This window comes from Thamnophis sirtalis, unplaced genomic scaffold, assembly GCF_051295495.1.
Source record: "Thamnophis sirtalis isolate CommonGarterSnake01/CBP01778 unplaced genomic scaffold, rThaSir2_p1.2 scaffold_8, whole genome shotgun sequence".
NCBI classification, from domain to species: domain Eukaryota; kingdom Metazoa; phylum Chordata; class Lepidosauria; order Squamata; family Natricidae; genus Thamnophis; species Thamnophis sirtalis.
Genome location: NW_028261388.1, coordinates 68,661,902 through 68,679,401, shown reverse-complemented (window position 1 = coordinate 68,679,401; position 17,500 = coordinate 68,661,902). Strand labels below are relative to the sequence as shown.

At 37.7% G+C, this 17,500-nt stretch overlaps 1 protein-coding gene and 1 pseudogene across 1 annotated transcript; both read left to right on the top strand.

Annotated features, from left to right (window-relative positions):
• The first annotated feature begins 4,873 nt into the window (after positions 1-4,873).
• Positions 4,874-8,105, top strand: LOC148044475 (protocadherin beta-14-like; annotated as a pseudogene).
• Positions 8,106-12,144: 4,039 nt separating this feature from the next.
• LOC148044474 (putative protocadherin beta-18) lies at positions 12,145-14,574 on the top strand. The gene is made up of 2 exons (XM_087722135.1): positions 12,145-12,175; positions 12,467-14,574. The coding sequence occupies exons 1-2, from the start codon at positions 12,145-12,147 to the stop codon at positions 14,572-14,574; spliced, it is 2,139 nt and encodes a 712-aa protein (XP_087578261.1).
• The last annotated feature ends 2,926 nt before the right edge of the window (positions 14,575-17,500 follow it).

Sequence of the window (17,500 nt, the reverse complement as noted above, 5' to 3'; positions counted from 1 at the left end):
TTTAGTTTATTTGTATGCTGCCCTTCTCCGAGAAGGGACTCAGGGTGGCGAACAACTCAAAAGGGGAAAGGGGATACAAACACAATACACGTAATTAAAATACACAAGCGTCATACAGCCATACAAGTCGAGAGGGGAGGGGAACTCATCAACCCCAGGCCTGCCGGCACAGCCAGGTTTTGATGGCTTTCCGGAAGGCCTGGAGAGAGGTGAGGGTCCGAATCTCCGCAGGGAGTTCATTCCAAAGAGCTGCAACAGAGAAGGCCCTCCCCCGGGTGGTAGCCAGATGGCATTGGCTGGTAGACGGAACCCGGAGGAGGCCGACCCTGTGCAATCTAATGGGTCTGTGGGAGGTAATTGGCAGCAGGCGGTCTCTCAAGTACCCAGGTCCAATACCATGAAGGGCTTTATAAGTTACGACTAGCACTTTGAAGCGTATCCGGAGACCGATCGGTAGCCAGTGCAGCTCGCGGAGGATAGGTGTAACGTGGGTGTACCGAGGTGCACCCACAATCGCTCGTGCGGCTGCATTCTGGACGAGTTGTAGTCTCTGAATACTCTTCAAAGGCTGCCCCATGTTAAGTTCCCCTACCCCTCCAAGCATGGAACTAGGAACTTTATGGGTATTGACAATAGATTACAATATATTAAAGCTCCTAAATTACAATTAGGTAATACTACTACTTCATCATATGAAGCATGGCAAATGGCAATCTCACCTATGGTCAACAATGCCTAATGGTACAGGAGCCAGTGCTGTCAGTAGCTACTTTTTTATGCTGCTTTTTAGAATCTGGGTTGTGGAGACAAGCTTGGCATTGATGGCAGTTTTATACATTAGCAGAACTGTTTGTCCCAGTCAGGCAAATATAGTTGAGAGATGGGATGCATATTAATAAATATATATCAAGTTAATGCTATGAATTTTGTTATATTTAAATGACAACATTTGGTTCCTTCTAGAGGCCACATTAGATACCATGCTAGTGAGTTTGCATATTAAATAAGCTAAACTGAGAAAGGTAGTTTAATACTTAATTATTACAAGTTTACATTGTAACATTTATATTATAAAAACATTTATTGCAAAAGACATACTATATTTCTGTGTAGATCAGTATTAATGGAAGTTGTATCCAAATCAAGCACAAGGTGGTGCTATCACAATGCAGAATAACAGATTAGGGAGTACCTGCCCTCTTAAAGAACTGTAGCCAGATGGCAAAAGGAGTGGCATAAGACAACAGCAACAAAAAGACAGCTGAATTTACTTTCCAAAAAAAATCTACACTGATGAAAATCCTATTATAAAATGTAAAAACTGGACAGATAAAATGTCAAAAGGATAACCTAGAAACCTGTTCTTTCAACCATCTGCTATGAGGTGAACCTGAAACAATGGAAATGTATCTCAACAGCAGGCAAGTTTTAGCAGCTTTTTTTCCCTTTATCTTTGCATGTATTGAGCCATGTGTGAATCCATTATGTATTCAGTACCTGAGGAAACAAAAACTGGATTCTTGATTAGGAAGACCACACTTGGAATACTGCATCCAGTTTTGAGCACCAGAATATATAAAAAAAGATGTTGAGATTCTGGAAAGAGTGCAGAGAAAAGCGGCAAAAATGATTAGGGGACTGGAGACTAAAACATATGAAGAACAGTTGTAGGAATTGGGTTTGTCTTGTCTACTGAAAAGAAGGACTAGAGGAGACATAACAGCATTATTTCACTATTTGAAAGGCTGCCACAAAATAGAGGAGATCAACTGATTTTCCAAAGAACCAGAAGGCAAGACAAGAAAGAATGGATGGAAAGTAATCAAGGAAAGAAGCAATCTAAAACTAAGGAGAAATTTTCTGAGGGTGAGGATAATTAATCAGCCTTCAGAAGTTGTGGGCACTCCATCACTGGAGGCTTTTAAGACGAGCCTTGAGAGGCACTTGCCTGAAATGGCATAGGGTCTCCTACTTGAACAGGGGATTGGACTAGAAGACCTCCAAGGTCCCTTCCAACTCCGTTATTCTATGCTATTCTATGATAGCTAACATATTAAAAGATTTTAAAGTGGATGTTAAGGATCTTTCTTTTCAGAAAAACCAACTGAGATCTAAGTGTTCCAAACAGTATTTTCATCTGGATCCTCATATAAGAAATGTGATAATAAAGAATAACATTAATTGAGAGGTTCTGTGTGGTAGACTGACCCTTGTATTCTACTCTCTGAAATTGTTGGACTATCCATTGCAGCTACAGAATTGATGCTGAAACAGATGGTGTGAAGGATAACTACCCCAAATTCACCCAAAAAGAATTCATTTTTGAGTTACCTGAGCTGGTTTCCACCAACACCTGTTTGCTGTCAGAAAAGACTGAAGATTCAGACAAAGGAGAAAATTCTGCTCAGAACTACAGATTTAATTAAAATGAATATCTTAGATTAGAAGCACAAAATAACAGTGATGGTAATAAATATGCAGAATTGATACTAGACAAATCATTAAATTGTAAGAATATTTCACAGTTGGTTTTAATGCTGTAGATGGAGACTTTCCACTGGAACAACATAGCTCTTGATGTTTTAGACATTAATGATAATTGTCCTTATGTTGAACAATCAGGTTACTAAGTGAAATTAAGAGAAAACAATTGGATATCTTTGTTGCTAAAGTGGAAGCTGGCAACACAGGCATCAAAACCAATGATCATATTACATATTCTTTTGGCCAAATATCAGAAAGAGTACTCAGATCATTTCAGTTACACAGAAATATTGAGAACTGCTGGAACAATTGAAATGAAAAAAATACAGTAGACTACCTGCGGTGACGTCATGGTGGAGCGGGCAAAGGAATGGTAGAGCCACTAGCTTTGCTTGAGTTTCTGTGGTGAAAATCCTGAAAAAAGGACAAAATTGAACCTGGAGGGATCAACAGGAGAGAGGGGGAGCGTGAGTGATGGTGAGGAGGCAAGCAACTTCCCTACTGGATGAGAGAAACCCCTTAGAAACATCGGAGAAGAAATCAGCGTCCATTTTTCTGTTGAAAAATTGATTTAATTCATGGTTTTTTCCTGACCAAATAAATTGTGCAATTAATTTGTTTAAATCTATGAAAAAGTTTTTCCCTAGGCTAATCGGTACCACTTGAAATAAAAATAATTTTTTTGGTAGGATATTCATTTTAACAATGGCAATTCTTCCCATTAATACTTGTACTGCAGGCCACTTCAGCTGACTGTTATCTGCAGTTCAGCGGTTCTAATCTCACCGGCTCAAGGTTGACTCAGCCTTCCATCCTTCCAAGGTGGGTGAAATGAGGACCCAGACTGTGGGGGCGATATGCTGACTCTGTAAACCGCTTAGAGAGGGCTGAAAGCCCTATGAAGCGGTATATAAGTCTAACTGCTATTGCTATTGCTATTGCTATTTTCCTCCAATTTTCCAAATCTTTCTTAATTTTCTGAATCATTTTATCATAATTGTCTTTCTTAATTGTTAATTGTAATCTAATTTCAGAAAGGTCAGAAATTCATGGGCAGCACTAATTCTATATCTAATGTAATTTTGGAACACAACTTGCAAGAAAATGGTGGCGATCCTAGTTCTGATACAACTATGAGATAGGTTTCACTGGTTGATTTTTAATGAGGCCTGTTTCCTAGGGTTTTTTTTAATGGAACCTGTTTGCATCCAAATGCATACAAGAAATTCTACAGATTCCCATAAAACCAAAACTCATATTAAGGAAGATAAACTGATGACCAAAGTGGGAATAGTATTAAAGCATTTCAAACAGTTTTACATTTTAATTTATAATATTTTATTACTTGAATATGTTGTCAACTATAGAACAGTTTTCTTGTGATTAATTCTACAAAAGATTTATCTTTGAGAAGATTGCTTTGTCTGGTATGCATTTCTTAATAAATCTCTTTGCTTTGCTTTGCTTTGCTGCCTTTTTCTTTTCCTTTCTCACTGTTTCTCTATATTTTGCTTTTGTAATCTTCATTCCTGTCCATTTTTGAGGAAGTCATAATCATATTTCATGTGATTCTTTGAGTTTGAAAGATTACTTTGAAAGAAAAGTGCAACAGATAGGGAGCATAGAGGCTTTGAATAAAGTAACTCTTACTTCAGAAATAATCCATCCTATCTTCTCTTCCTAGATCTAATAGTATGATCACATTCATTTTAAAAAAAATTAAAACTAATAATTTCAAAATAAGGATTCCCTATAGTTACATATAAGGACTTCATTCATATTTTTCTGTGACTAAAATTAGTTAAATTTAAATGTAAAATGTGATCTATGTTAAATCTATTAACATAGATCCTTTCCTCTTATTGTTCTGTTCTGATATAATTTAAATAATTTATTTCTAGGCACCCTCAGGGAAAATTATATTGCAATGCTAGAGTTGTATCCCTCTCTCTCAATGTCCTGTTGAACAATAATATTATTTTTTGTGGATGAGGTAACTAGAATCTCACCAGCCTTAAGAGACATTGTTTCCTGTGGAATCTTCATATTTTGAATAGGTAGAGAGCCTTCAAAACGATTATTTATTGCCTTTAATTTAAAACAGACTCATGAAAGCTGTCCTAGAGGCGGATTCCTCAAACAGCCACATGGTGGCAGAACAAGCAAACATATTACTGGGAACTCAGAATTTTGGTTTGAGCGGAAGAGAACAAAGAATAGGGTTCTGCAAGGAGACAAGAAGAATTTAACCAACGAAAAGATGAAAACTGTCAGGTAAAGCAGCAGGAAATTATCTCTTTGTGAGAGACAAAAACTGGATGAAAGTAAGGAGATTTATATTCTGTTCAAGAATTAAGGAGAGTCCTGAATCATCAGGAGTATACAAGGTATGTATCTTTTTTGGTTGCTTTGTCTGCCTGGAGCCTTATGTATTTCAATCTACTATTCGACACCTGAAGAAACCAAAAGTGGTTCTAAAGTGGCTAATGTGTTGAAGGATTTGAAACTGGAAGTACAGGAATTCATTGATCGCAGAGCCCATCTCATTTCTGAAAGCACTAAGCAGTATTTCTCCCTTGATATTCCCTTGACATTCTGTGTAGCCAGACAGATGCTTGCATATTTACATCGCAAATTGTGATTGACAATCATTTGGAATCATACAATATGGAAATAATAATAGAAGACATAAATGACAACGCTCCCAAATTCTCTAAAAATGAATTTGAGATAGAAATGCCTGAGAATGTTCCTGCAAATATGGTACTTCCCTTAGGATCTGCAGATGGTGAGGATCTAGGAGAAAACAGCATCCAAAACGATACACTCAGCACCAATGAATATTTTTGGCTTCATGTGCAAAGGAACAAAGACGGAATTTACAACGTGGATCTTGTTCTACAGATGCCATGTCTCAATATCAACCTAATGGCTGTTGATGGTGGGGTATCACAGAAAACAGGAACTGTTCAAATTAAAATTGATATTCTGGACATAAATGATAACCCTCCTCGATTTTCCCAATCCGAATGTAAGGTAAAAATGAAGGAAAGCCTTCCTACGGACACTGCGGTGGCTAAAGTAGAAGCTACACATCTTGATTTTGGTTTAAATGCACTAGTCACCTACTCATTCCACAGAACGCCTGAAAGAATAAACAATTTATTCCTTTTAAATGAAAAATCTGGAGAAATCACTCTTAGGGGACAGATTGATTATGAAAAAGAAAGGAGTTATAGCATAAATATCAGAGCAACAGATGGAGGTGGTCTTTCAGGGCACTTCAAGATACTTATAGAGGTTGAAGATGTCAATGACAATGCCCCAGAAGTGTCCATCATATCTCTGACCAGCATCTTAAAGGAGGATTCGGCTTTGGAGAAGGTGGTGGCCCTCTTCAGTCCTAGAGATCAAGACTCTGGAGACAACAGCAAAATTGTCTGCTCCATGGAGATGAACCTTCCTTTTATGCTCAAAGCCACCATAAACAACTTTTACCCATTTGTGCTCCAAAGTCCCCTAGACAGAGAGAGAGACTCGGAGCACAACAACACCATCACTGCAACTGATCTCCTAGGCTCACTTCAACAAGATTGATTAATGTTCAGATCTCTGATGTCAATGATAACCCTCCCATTTTTGAAAAGTTTGCATATGACATGCAAATCAGGGAGAATAATAGTCCAAGTTTGCTCATCAACTCAGTCTACACTCTGGATCTGGGCACAAAGCTGAATACTAAAGAAATTTACTCACTTTTGCTTGGGGAGTGCAATTCTCCTGTGACCTCTTCCATTTCCTTTTTTAAATTATTTTTTATTTTTTATTAACAAACATATAAAATACACACATACAAAACCTAGACGTACACCACATTTACACAATACAATACGAACAGGAGCTTCCTGTTCTTTCTAATAGCAATTATCAATCAATACCGTTCACCTTATATTATTTCCCCTTCTATTGTATTTCATTTGGATTTCACCATTCTTAAACCTCTTATTTTACTCATAACTATTATTTTTTGAGTTTTGTTATACTCCTTCATTGATTCTTGTTTCTTTCCTCCATCCACCTATACCATTTATCCCATATCTGGTAGAATTCTGATTCTTCTTTTCGCTGGATTTCTTTAGTTAGTTTGTCCATTTCAGCACAATCCATAACCTTTCTTATTATTTCATCTTTGCTTGGAATTAATTTGTTTTTCCATTTCTGGGCAAAAGCAATCCTTGCCGCCGTAATTATATGTAGTATTTAAATACTGGATTTCTTTTTTGTATTTCACAGACATTATTCCTAATAAAAAAACTTCAGGTTTCCATTCTATTTTAACACTTGTTATTGCCTCCAGCCATTTTTTGATCCTTTCCCAAAATCTCCCTTTTGTGCTGAAAGCCACCACAAACAACTTTTATCAGCTTGTGCTCCAAAGTCACCTAGACAGAGAGACGGTCACTGAATACAACATCACCATCACTGCTATTGATTGGGGAGCTCCTAGGCTCACTTCAACAAGATTGATTAATGTTCAGATCTCCGATGTCAATGATAACCCTCCCCTTTTTGAAAAGTCTTCATATGACATGCAAATCAGGGAGAATAATATTTCAGGCTTGCTCATTGGCTCAGTCCATGCTCTGGATCTAGACACAACACTGAATGCTAAAGTGAATTACTTAGTTCTGCCTGGGAAGGGTGATGGCATGATGACTTCTTACATCTCAATCAACTCTGAAACTGGAAACATGTATGCCCTCCGATCCCTGGACTATGAACAGATAAGAGGCTTCAGAGTCACTGTGAGGGCATCTGATGGTGGTTCTCCTTCCCTGAGCTCAGAAGTGATTGTCCGAATCCACATCATAGATGAGAATGACAACGCTCCCTTCTTCCTGTATCCCCTCCAGAACAACACATCCCCATGCAATGAGCTGCTTCCCAAGTCAGCCGAGGCCGGCTATCTGATCACCAAGGTGGTTGCAGTGGACGCAGATTCTGGCCAAAACTCCTGGCTTTCCTATGAATTGCTGAAGGCCACAGACCCAGCCCTTTTCAGCATAGGAGTGCAGAATGGGGAAGTGAAAACCAGGAGAGTCCTGAATGAGCGAGACACAAGTAAGCAGAGGCTGGTGATACTGGTCAGAGACAACGGCCTTCCTCCACAGACCAGCACGGCGTTGCTTAATGTTCTTCTTGTGGATGGCTTTTCAGATCCCTTCCTGAGGAGGGTGGATGTCAGTGTGCAAGAACCGGAAGAAGATAAAACCTTGACCAAGTATCTGGTGATCTGCTTGGCTGCAGTCTCCTTTGTGTTCCTGGTCTGCATTGTTGTGTTTATTGTAGTCAAAATCCTCAAGAAGGATCTCCAAAGCCATTTTACTGAGGCTGTTCCTCACTTCCCACCTGCCAGTGCTGATACTGCCGAGAACTATGCTGATTCACAGAATGGGTCATTTTCCTGGACTTATCGTTATGATGTTTGTTTGACTGGTGGATCCTTAAGTAGCGAGTTCCATTTTCTCAGGCCCCTCTTTCCGGTCTTTTCCGTGAGAGATGTAAATATTCCCAGGTACCACAAGAATTCTGGTTGTGAAGATACTTATTTCTGAGCAGGGTGCAGATAACCAATTACATGAACAGGTGAGTTACCTTTAAGTATTTTTTCATATGATTTCACCAAGATTCTTTTCTCTGGTTTGGAGATTTAATTTGGAGGCTGGGTTTTGACAATGTCCTGAATTTGAATGAAATGACATTCAGTAAGTTGCAATTTAGAGCATTGTAACAATTGAATTAATTTCTGAGCATATTATATGAACATAGTCATCCTATAAAGTAGCTACAATCTTTTATTGATGCTACTTTTGCTACTTTTGCAAAAGATATGGCTTGCCCAATAATAATATGCAGTCCTAGTAAATATTATGAACATTATGTGCAAACCCCTGGCATTGGCATTGCCTCATGAAGCCCAACTCTAGACAATGATTATTCTGCTCACTCCATTTCTATTGTCTGTAATTAGACTGGTGTCAACTCGTGAACTTTCCCTAACCTGCTTCCAAGTTGCCATAGGTAGGGGGATGGGAAGCCTCACCTCGCAGCTGCATCAAGGAATTTGCACCTCATTCAAAACAACACACATCCTAGCTGGCCAAAGTCAAGGCTATCTCCACAGAAACCAGTAATGGTTGGTGGGAGTGACTTCTACGACCTGTGAAATTGCTTCATTGGGGAATGTGACTGATGACACACCTTGCGGGGAGGGGGAAACAGGGTCAGAGGCAAGGCATGAACTAAGTGGGGTCAGTGCTGGCTTCACTTGGTCCATTGATATGACGATACTAATAAACAACTGGATTTTTCTTGAAACGTTGCTTGGGTCTCCTACTTTTATTAGGGCATTGGTTGGAACTCTGACAACTAGATCAGTAGATGAACTAATCCATTTCAAAGATCAACTGAACTATTTCCAAGCATTTCTTTCTGCAGATTTCCTGTCAGTACTGTAAGGTTTGGTTTGCAAATTTGCTAAATTAAGATAATATGCAATAAAATAATTTGAATTCAACATAAAATAGGAACCAATCATCATCACTGTTTTGTGTGAATCAGACCATTTTATTAAGTCACATTTGAGTATAGTCATTTGGGTGAACACAGCACTTATTTGTAGTTTAGTTGGTTAAGGATTTAATATATTGTATAAACCTAGCCATTGTGTGTGCAGAAAAATATTCCTTATTCTAAATTGAGTATTTGCACTGTGTACCACTACCATCATTTTCAATGTTCCCATTATCTTTTTCACTACTTGTTTTTTAATTAGGGATGAAGTAAAGGAGTTGAGTTATTCAGGATACCTAACAGCATTTTTAAAAAGGATGTGCATAGTAGATCTGATCTGTTAATTTTTCAAGGTTCAATGATTAGGGGCACAGAGGTGATTTGAAGATAGAGGAGATCAGGTGCAATAGAATAATAATTGCATGATGTTATACTGGAAAATCTCGATGCTTTTTTTCTATTTAAAAATAAATTTTAGTTAAAAGAAAGTAAAAATAAAGCCATGAAGGGAATGAAGCATCTGCATCGGGCTGGCAATGATACCAGGAGTATTATTTGTGGATGTGGTGGATGTATCAGGGATATATATGAATATATTGAGTCATATCACCTCCTGTAAAATCCTCTATTGCCTAATAAACAACATAGATCAGCGATAGATCCTTTCAGTTCATTAGGGGGGACAATGTTAGCAAGTTAAGAAGATTCAACAATGGCCTTCCACAAGGTTCTGTACCCACACTGTTCAATCTTTATATCTCAGATATGCCAGCTACAAGGGGATGTAAATTTGGATATGCAGATGACCTGGCCCTAGTAGCGCAAGATAAAAACTTGGAAGTTTTGGACTGCCTCCTCTCTGAGGATCTGAAGTCCCTGGGAAAATTCTTTGCTGACTGGAGACTCATACCCAGTATCAGCACAACGGTGTCCACCTATTTCCATCTCAACAACAAACTCGCCAATGCCACCCCGAAGACCTACCTGAATAACAGCTTACTCCCTTATGATCCTCACCCCAAATACCTTAGAGTAACTTTGGATCAGACTCTCTGCTATAAAAAACACCTAGAGAACATGTCCCCTAAAATCAATACCAGGAACAAGTTACTCCAGAAACTACGAGCATCAAGATGAGGAGCCTCAGCCTCTACTCTCAGAATATCAGGACTAGGGTTGGTCTACTCCACAGCTGAATACTTTGTCCCTATTTGGCTTAATAGCTGCCACACTAGCAAGGTCGATGCTAGACTAAATGATACAATGAGGATCATAAGCGGTTGCATAAAATCTACTCCTACTTGCTGTCTGCCCATCTTGAACCACATTGCACCACCAGCTCTATGAAGGCAGGAAGCCTTAGTGAAGGAGTACAACACAATTTTGAGAAACCCACTTCTTCCTGTGCACGCTGATCTTTTGCATATATCAATTGGCAGGCTTAAATCCAGGAAGCCCTCTCTGGCACTCGTTCAACAGCTGTCTAACAACTTTGACATCAACACACAGTGGAAAGCCAAATGGGCTGCTGAACGCCCAGATACAGGCAGTTACACAGATGATCCTACACAAAAGGTGCCAGGTTTTGACCTTTCTCACCAGCATTGGTCAACTCTGAACAGGATCCGTACCCAACATGGTGCCTGCCAGGACTCATTGTTTAAGTTGGGTCTTGTCTCTACCCCCTCAGTGTGACTTGTGGTGCTCCTTGACAAAATATCCATCATATTGTGTCCAAATGCCCACCAAGAGCTTACACCGACCCAATTGCCATACACTAAATAAATAAAATCAAAGCAAGGATTTCAATGAATAGTTTTTGTTCTTCCTTTTGCCCCATATGTATTCATATGACATGACATTATAGATAGATGGTGTATATACCTTTCTAACGTACTGTCTAGGTCATTACCATTTATCACAGTTGTATTTTATCTATATTCCGAATTGTATAATGATTACTACATGGTAATGGGAAGTTGGTGAATCTTTGAATAGTGAATTCAGATTTCTCAGACCTCCGTCTCCTGTTTTGATGAATCCTACTAGCATTCACATGAATCTCCAGATTAAATCTGCAGAACCTTTTGGTCATAATTTTTTTTGGGGGGGGGGTTGTTTTGTTTTATGGTTAATTTGAAAATGGTATTGGGAATTTTCCATTGCACTATTTTTTTTTATTGAATTTGTTCTAATTTATTGTGGAAAGTGTAGACTGAATTTAATATACTTAAAAATATAAATTTGACTTCAGAATGCTTCTCTTTTTCTTTGTTATTGTAACATACAGGTACTTTAACATGCTTTATATTCTTTTTCCTTTTATAAATTGAGGGAAATTAATGATTTTGCTATTCTTGTCTATTCTAAGTAACTTGTTACATTTCTATGGTTAGACTTTCCAAACTATTTCTGCTAGTAGAAAAGTTAATGGTATCAACTAAAACACCTGGAATAGGCTCCCAGATATACTTTTAGAAGATCTTTACCAACAAAATACCATAGAATTTAACTGGAAATTTCACATAAAAATCTCATTTTCAAATTTTATCTTTTTCTTAATAAAGACCATTTTTAATAAATAACACAAAAGTTAGTGAGACTGAAAATAAAAGTCAGGGTATTTATAGCACAAAGCATTCAGTACTTTTTCAGTTAAAGATCATAAGCGTGTTTTCCAGAAACTTTACTAACTTTTGCTGCACTTTTAAAATCAAATAATCTGTTCCAAATAACTAAGTATTATACCTCAGATATTCAAGGTATGTCTATTGTGCAATAGGGACCATACAATTAGAAATATAGAAGTGATTTGTTTCCTTGTTCGGCCACGTAGTGGCAGCACAGGCTAACATATTAATAGACACTCAGAATGTTGTCTTTGAGGAATGCTGAGGAAATGATTATTACAGATGAAATTAGGGAATGAAACAAAAACTCAGCAGAATATGAGTGAAATTTTAGTGGAATCAAATATCTACATTGCAAAACAAAACAGATTTTCTTGCCAGCAGGCATTTTCACTGGATAAAAATTAAGAGGGTTACATTTGGAGCAAAAACTGAAGATAAAGAAATTTCCTACACAATGGAAGATCACTTCCTCAAGGACAAACAAGGTCTGTATCTTTTGCTTTTCCTCAGTCTTTTTGGAACACTGTGTATTTCAGTTCATTACTCTGTCCCTGAAGAAAAGAAAAATGGGTTTGTAGTGGCTAATATATTGCAGGATTTGCAATTGAAAAAAGGAGAACTCTCTACTCGCAGAGCCTGTTTAATTTTTGACAACACTAAGAAATATTTCCACCTTGATACCCAAAATGGGGATTTGTTGATAAATGATAAAATAGACAGAGAAGCTTTATGTGGTCAAAAGGAGCCTTGTTTAATTTTTTCTCAAATTGTTCTAGAAAACCCACTGAAAATCCATAGTATTGAAATACAGGTAGAAGATGTGAATGATAACGCTCCTAATTTTGCAAAAAATACATTTACTATACAAATATCAGAACATGTCCAGGTGAACACCCGAATTCAGATGGAGTGTGCTCAAGATGCTGATCTAGGAAAAAATGGTATCCAAAATTACACACTCACTAAAAATTCACATTTCATAGTAGAAGTACAGACTGATGAACATGAAAAGAGAAATGTTGATCTTATTCTGCAGAAACCACTAGACAGGGAGAAGGTGCCTTATCTTCAATTAACTCTGACGGCCATTGATGGAGGAGTGCCACAAAAAACAGGCACTGTTCAAATTAATATTGATGTTCTAGATATAAATGACAACTCTCCTCAATTTTCTCAATCTGAATATAAGGCAAGAATAAAGGAAAATCTTCCTAAGGGCACACTGCTGATTAAGGTGGAAGCTAGAGATCCTGATTTTGGTTCAAATGCACAGATACTCTACTCATTCCATCGAGTGTCTGAAAAAATAAATAACTTATTCCTTTTAAATGAAAGGACTGGAGAAATCACTGTTAGGGGACAGATTGATTATGAAAGTGAAATCAGTTATAGCATAAACATCAAAGCAATGGATGGAGGAGGACTGTCGGGTCACTGCAAGATATTTATAGAGGTTGAAGATGAGAATGATAATCCCCCAGAAGTGTCCATCATATCTCTGATCAGCACTTTAAAGGAGGACTCTCCTCTGGACACAATGGTGGCCCTCTTAAGTGTGAGAGACCAAGACGCTGGAGACAACAGCAAAACAGTCTGCTCCGTGCAGATGAATCTCCCTTTTGTGCTGAAAGCTACCACAAACAACTTTTATCAGCTTGTGCTCCAAAGTCCCCTAGACAGAGAGACGGTCACTGAATACAACATCACCATCACTGCCATTGATTGGGGAGCTCCTAGGCTCACTTCAACAAGATTGATTAATGTTCAGATCTCTGATGTCAATGATAATTCTCCCCTTTTTGAAAAGTCTTCATATGACATGCAAATCAGGGAGAATAATATTCCAGGCTTGCTCATTGGCTCAGTCCATGCTCTGGATCTAGACACAACGCTGAATGCTAAAGTGAATTATTTAGTTCTGCCTGGGAAGGGTGATGGCATGGTGACTTCTTACATCTCAATCAACTCTGAAACTGGAAACATGTATGCCCTCCGATCCCTGGACTATGAACAGATAAGAGGCTTCAGAGTCACTGTGAGGGCATCTGATGGTGGTTCTCCTTCCCTGAGCTCAGAAGTGATTGTCCGAATCCACATCATAGATGAGAATGACAACGCTCCCTTCTTCCTGTATCCCCTCCAGAACAACACATCCCCATGCAATGAGCTGCTTCCCAAGTCAGCCGAGGCCGGCTATCTGATCACCAAGGTGGTTGCAGTGGACGCAGATTCTGGCCAAAACTCCTGGCTTTCCTATGAATTGCTGAAGGCCACAGACCCAGCCCTTTTCAGCATAGGAGCGCAGAATGGGGAAGTGAAAACCAGGAGAGTCCTGAATGAGCGAGACACAAATAAGCAGAGGCTGGTGATACTGGTCAGAGACAACGGCCTTCCTCCACAGACCAGCACGGCGTTGCTTAATGTTCTTCTTGTGGATGGCTTTTCAGATCCCTTCCTGAGGAGGGTGGATGTCAGTGTGCAAGAACCGGAAGAAGATAAAACCTTGACCAAGTATCTGGTGATCTGCTTGGCTGCAGTCTCCTTTGTGTTCCTGGTCTGCATTGTTGTGTTTATTGTTGTCAAAATCTTCAAGAAGGACCCACAAAGCCATTTTACTGCAGCTGTTCCTCACTTCATACCTGCCAGAGCTGATACTGCAGAAAATTGTGCTGATTCACAGAATGGGTCGCTTTCCAGGACTTACCGTTATGATGTTTGTTTGACTGGTGGATCCTTAAGTAGTGAATTCCGATTTCTCAGGCCCCTCTTTCCAGTCTTTTCAATGGGAGAGCTAAACAACCCCCAGGGCCACAAAACATGTTCTGATTTCCAAGATGCTGCTCAGCAGAGTGCAGATAGCCAATTAAAGGAAGAGGTGAGTTAACCTTTAGATGAAAGTACAGATTTCTTATCTTTCTTTTTCTATATTCTTTTCTATCACTTTTTCTGTGAATATCTTCTAATTACTTAGGACTTGTTTATATAAAACAATGAAGTACAATCAATTGGGATAGCGCTTACTGTCTTTTTATAACTTTGCATCACTTGAGATCATGATATTTAGTTGGGCCTAGCATTTTATACAGTATAAATACAAACATTAAGTCGTGTTAAATATATATTTTTAATAAATAACTATGTCATAGTATGTTATACATAATAGGCCATATGGTTAAGATAAAGGTATGTGCTTATGCAGCATTTGCAGCAGGGGGAAGAGATAGAAAAATATTAATAGGAAGCTATAATCAGTCATGCACATTATTGTCATGGAAAATATTGTCTGCAGTTCTTTTCAACTTTTGGCTTCAGAGGCTATCTTATTTTTTTTACTTCGCTTGGATTTTATTTGCTTAATTCGTGGGATCATTTTTTATAAAGATTTTTTTTATTTTTTGAATAAACACAAACAGACAAAACACAAAACAAAACACAAAACCATCTTCCATTACAAGTTGTAGAAAGTGTGTTGATTGGTTACAAAAACTTCCGTGCATCCCTTCCACAGTCATCACCTACAATTTATATCAAATCATATATTTTAAATCAAATATATTTATATATATTACTATCATCATACCTCAACCTTCATTTGACTATAATTGTTTTTACGTTCTTTTATATAAAATATTCCAGATTTAAAGCAAAACCACATAATGGCATTCCATTAGCTCTTCCCAATATCATCCAGTAACATTACATCTTTATAACATGTTCTAAATAAAAATTGGTTATATTTAATAACAGTTTCTAAACCTCTTTTCGTAGTCACCATTTGCAATTTATATCAAATTTCCTCTTATCAAACCAATACATATATATGCATTATTATAATTATCAATCAATTATTTAACTATATCCATTATCACTTCATTTTATACATAATCCTCTAAATGTAACTAAATTTTACTTAATTTTTTTTTATTATAAGCTTTCATTACATCAACCTGTGTCTTTCCAGTAATAGTGCAGTCTTTTGTCTCTTGTCATTTGTGGCATTAGTATTCTGGTTATTTCCTTAGTAAGTTTTGTATGGACTTCTCTTCACAACTTATTGCTTATTGCATATCTTGTATAAACTCGAAACCTTCCATCTGCTTCTTTGATCAGCATCTCTTTGGTTATCACTAGTGCTTCTGACAAGATTTCTCTGCTTAGTTCCATCAATTCTTCTCTCTTTTCTTCTTCTATACTTTGAAATCTGGGGTAGAGCTCCAGTCCATCTATCTCCCCTTTCCATATTCCACTCTTTCCATTTCCAACCACATTCAGTTCACTGTCAGTATCAATAATTTTCTTGTCTCTTTGTTTATTTTTTCCTACAGTTTTTAGAACTCTGACCTCCACTTTTTTCATTTGGTGGACATCCTCAATTTTTCCATCAAATTTTACTGTTCTACCATCTATGTTCTCCAATCTCTTCTCAATTTTCTCTGTTACTTCTAATGATTTTTGAATTTCAAACATAAACTTTTGCAATGTTAAGGTTTCTTTTTCATGTTGCACCATTCTTCCAACTTGTAAACACTGCCACTCTGACATTCAAAACTTTTTATTAAATTTAAAGCAAGTTCATTTATAATCTTTCAAGACAAGGCTTTGTTTTCACTTTACTCCAGCTGCCAATAAAGCTCCCAAAGAGCATCTATATAAACAACCCATGCTCTTCTCACTATCACTCTCTGTAAACAAGCTGAAGAACCTTGAAATGCAAAGTCAAATGATCAAAGAGAAAAAAAGAAAAAAGAACATTTCCAAGCCTTCCAAGCCTCCAGCCTCCAAGTGGTAGTGTTACTTCCTTTCCCTCTGTTATTACAGCCCTCTTTGTATTCCTTTTATATCTTCTTTATATTCCAGACTTAAAGAAAACAAAATTCTTAAATGGAGCAAAAAAACCCCATCCAATTCAGTATTATAAAAATAAGGAAAAAGATTTTAATCCATAGGTATAAAAAAAAGAATTTAAAAAGTAGAAGAAAAACTAATCCGTTCAATTTAAAGAATAGGAAACATTTGCAAAAGTTCCATCTGTAAAATATTTTTTTTAAAAAGGATAACACACTGTCTAATGTAGCTTAATTTCACTGCTTGTTCTCTTCTGTTTTCAAATTTAATTTAGCTTTATTGGGGGGGGGGAGTATATATTTTATAATAATACGATATCCTCACTAGATGGACACACTTTCTCTTTCCGTTTTCCTCCCGTTCCGGAGCTGTCCCAACTTCAGCAGCTTCAATGGCTGCGCTTCTGTCGCCGGCAAAAAGAGATTCTCCTGGATCAATCAGGGACTTTGCAGAGTCCCTGAGATCATCAGGATGTACTTTTCCCTGTCACCGTCTCTTCGGGACAGTTTGGGTCCAAAAGGACCATCCAGCAGCAAACTTATCGACTGTGATCTTGGAGCTCCAAGATCGCACATCGTGTCGTCGCAACGTCAGATCCTTCTCCCAGAGGCTATCTTAAAAGCTTTTAGTAATTAAGCAGTCTTTTATATGTAAGAAAAATTGAGGCCTGTTGCCACAAGCCATCCTCATTTTCTAACTTGTGCCCTACATATTACAGAGTAGCTTACAGAACTAGTTCTCATTTTTCAGCCCACATGCCATCTAAGTAACTAATTAAATACTAGTTTAGGAATGAATCACAAATTATTTAGAAATTGCTTTCTCCAAGAAAAGCATTTGGTTCTTTTGATTCTGAAATTCCTTCTTTTCTTAAATATTGTCTTTTTAAAGAATGTAGCAATCCAAGATATATAATAGACAATTGAATTATTTCTCAAAGCATTCCCTGTGAAATATTTCTAAGT

Coding starts and splice junctions, on each gene's coding strand:
- LOC148044474 (XM_087722135.1), top strand. CDS start 12,145: ATGGAAGATCACTTCCTCAAGGACAAACAAG. Junction 12,176..12,466: donor CTTCCTCAAGGACAAACAAG/GTCTGTATCTTT, acceptor AAATTGTTCTAG/AAAACCCACTGAAAATCCAT.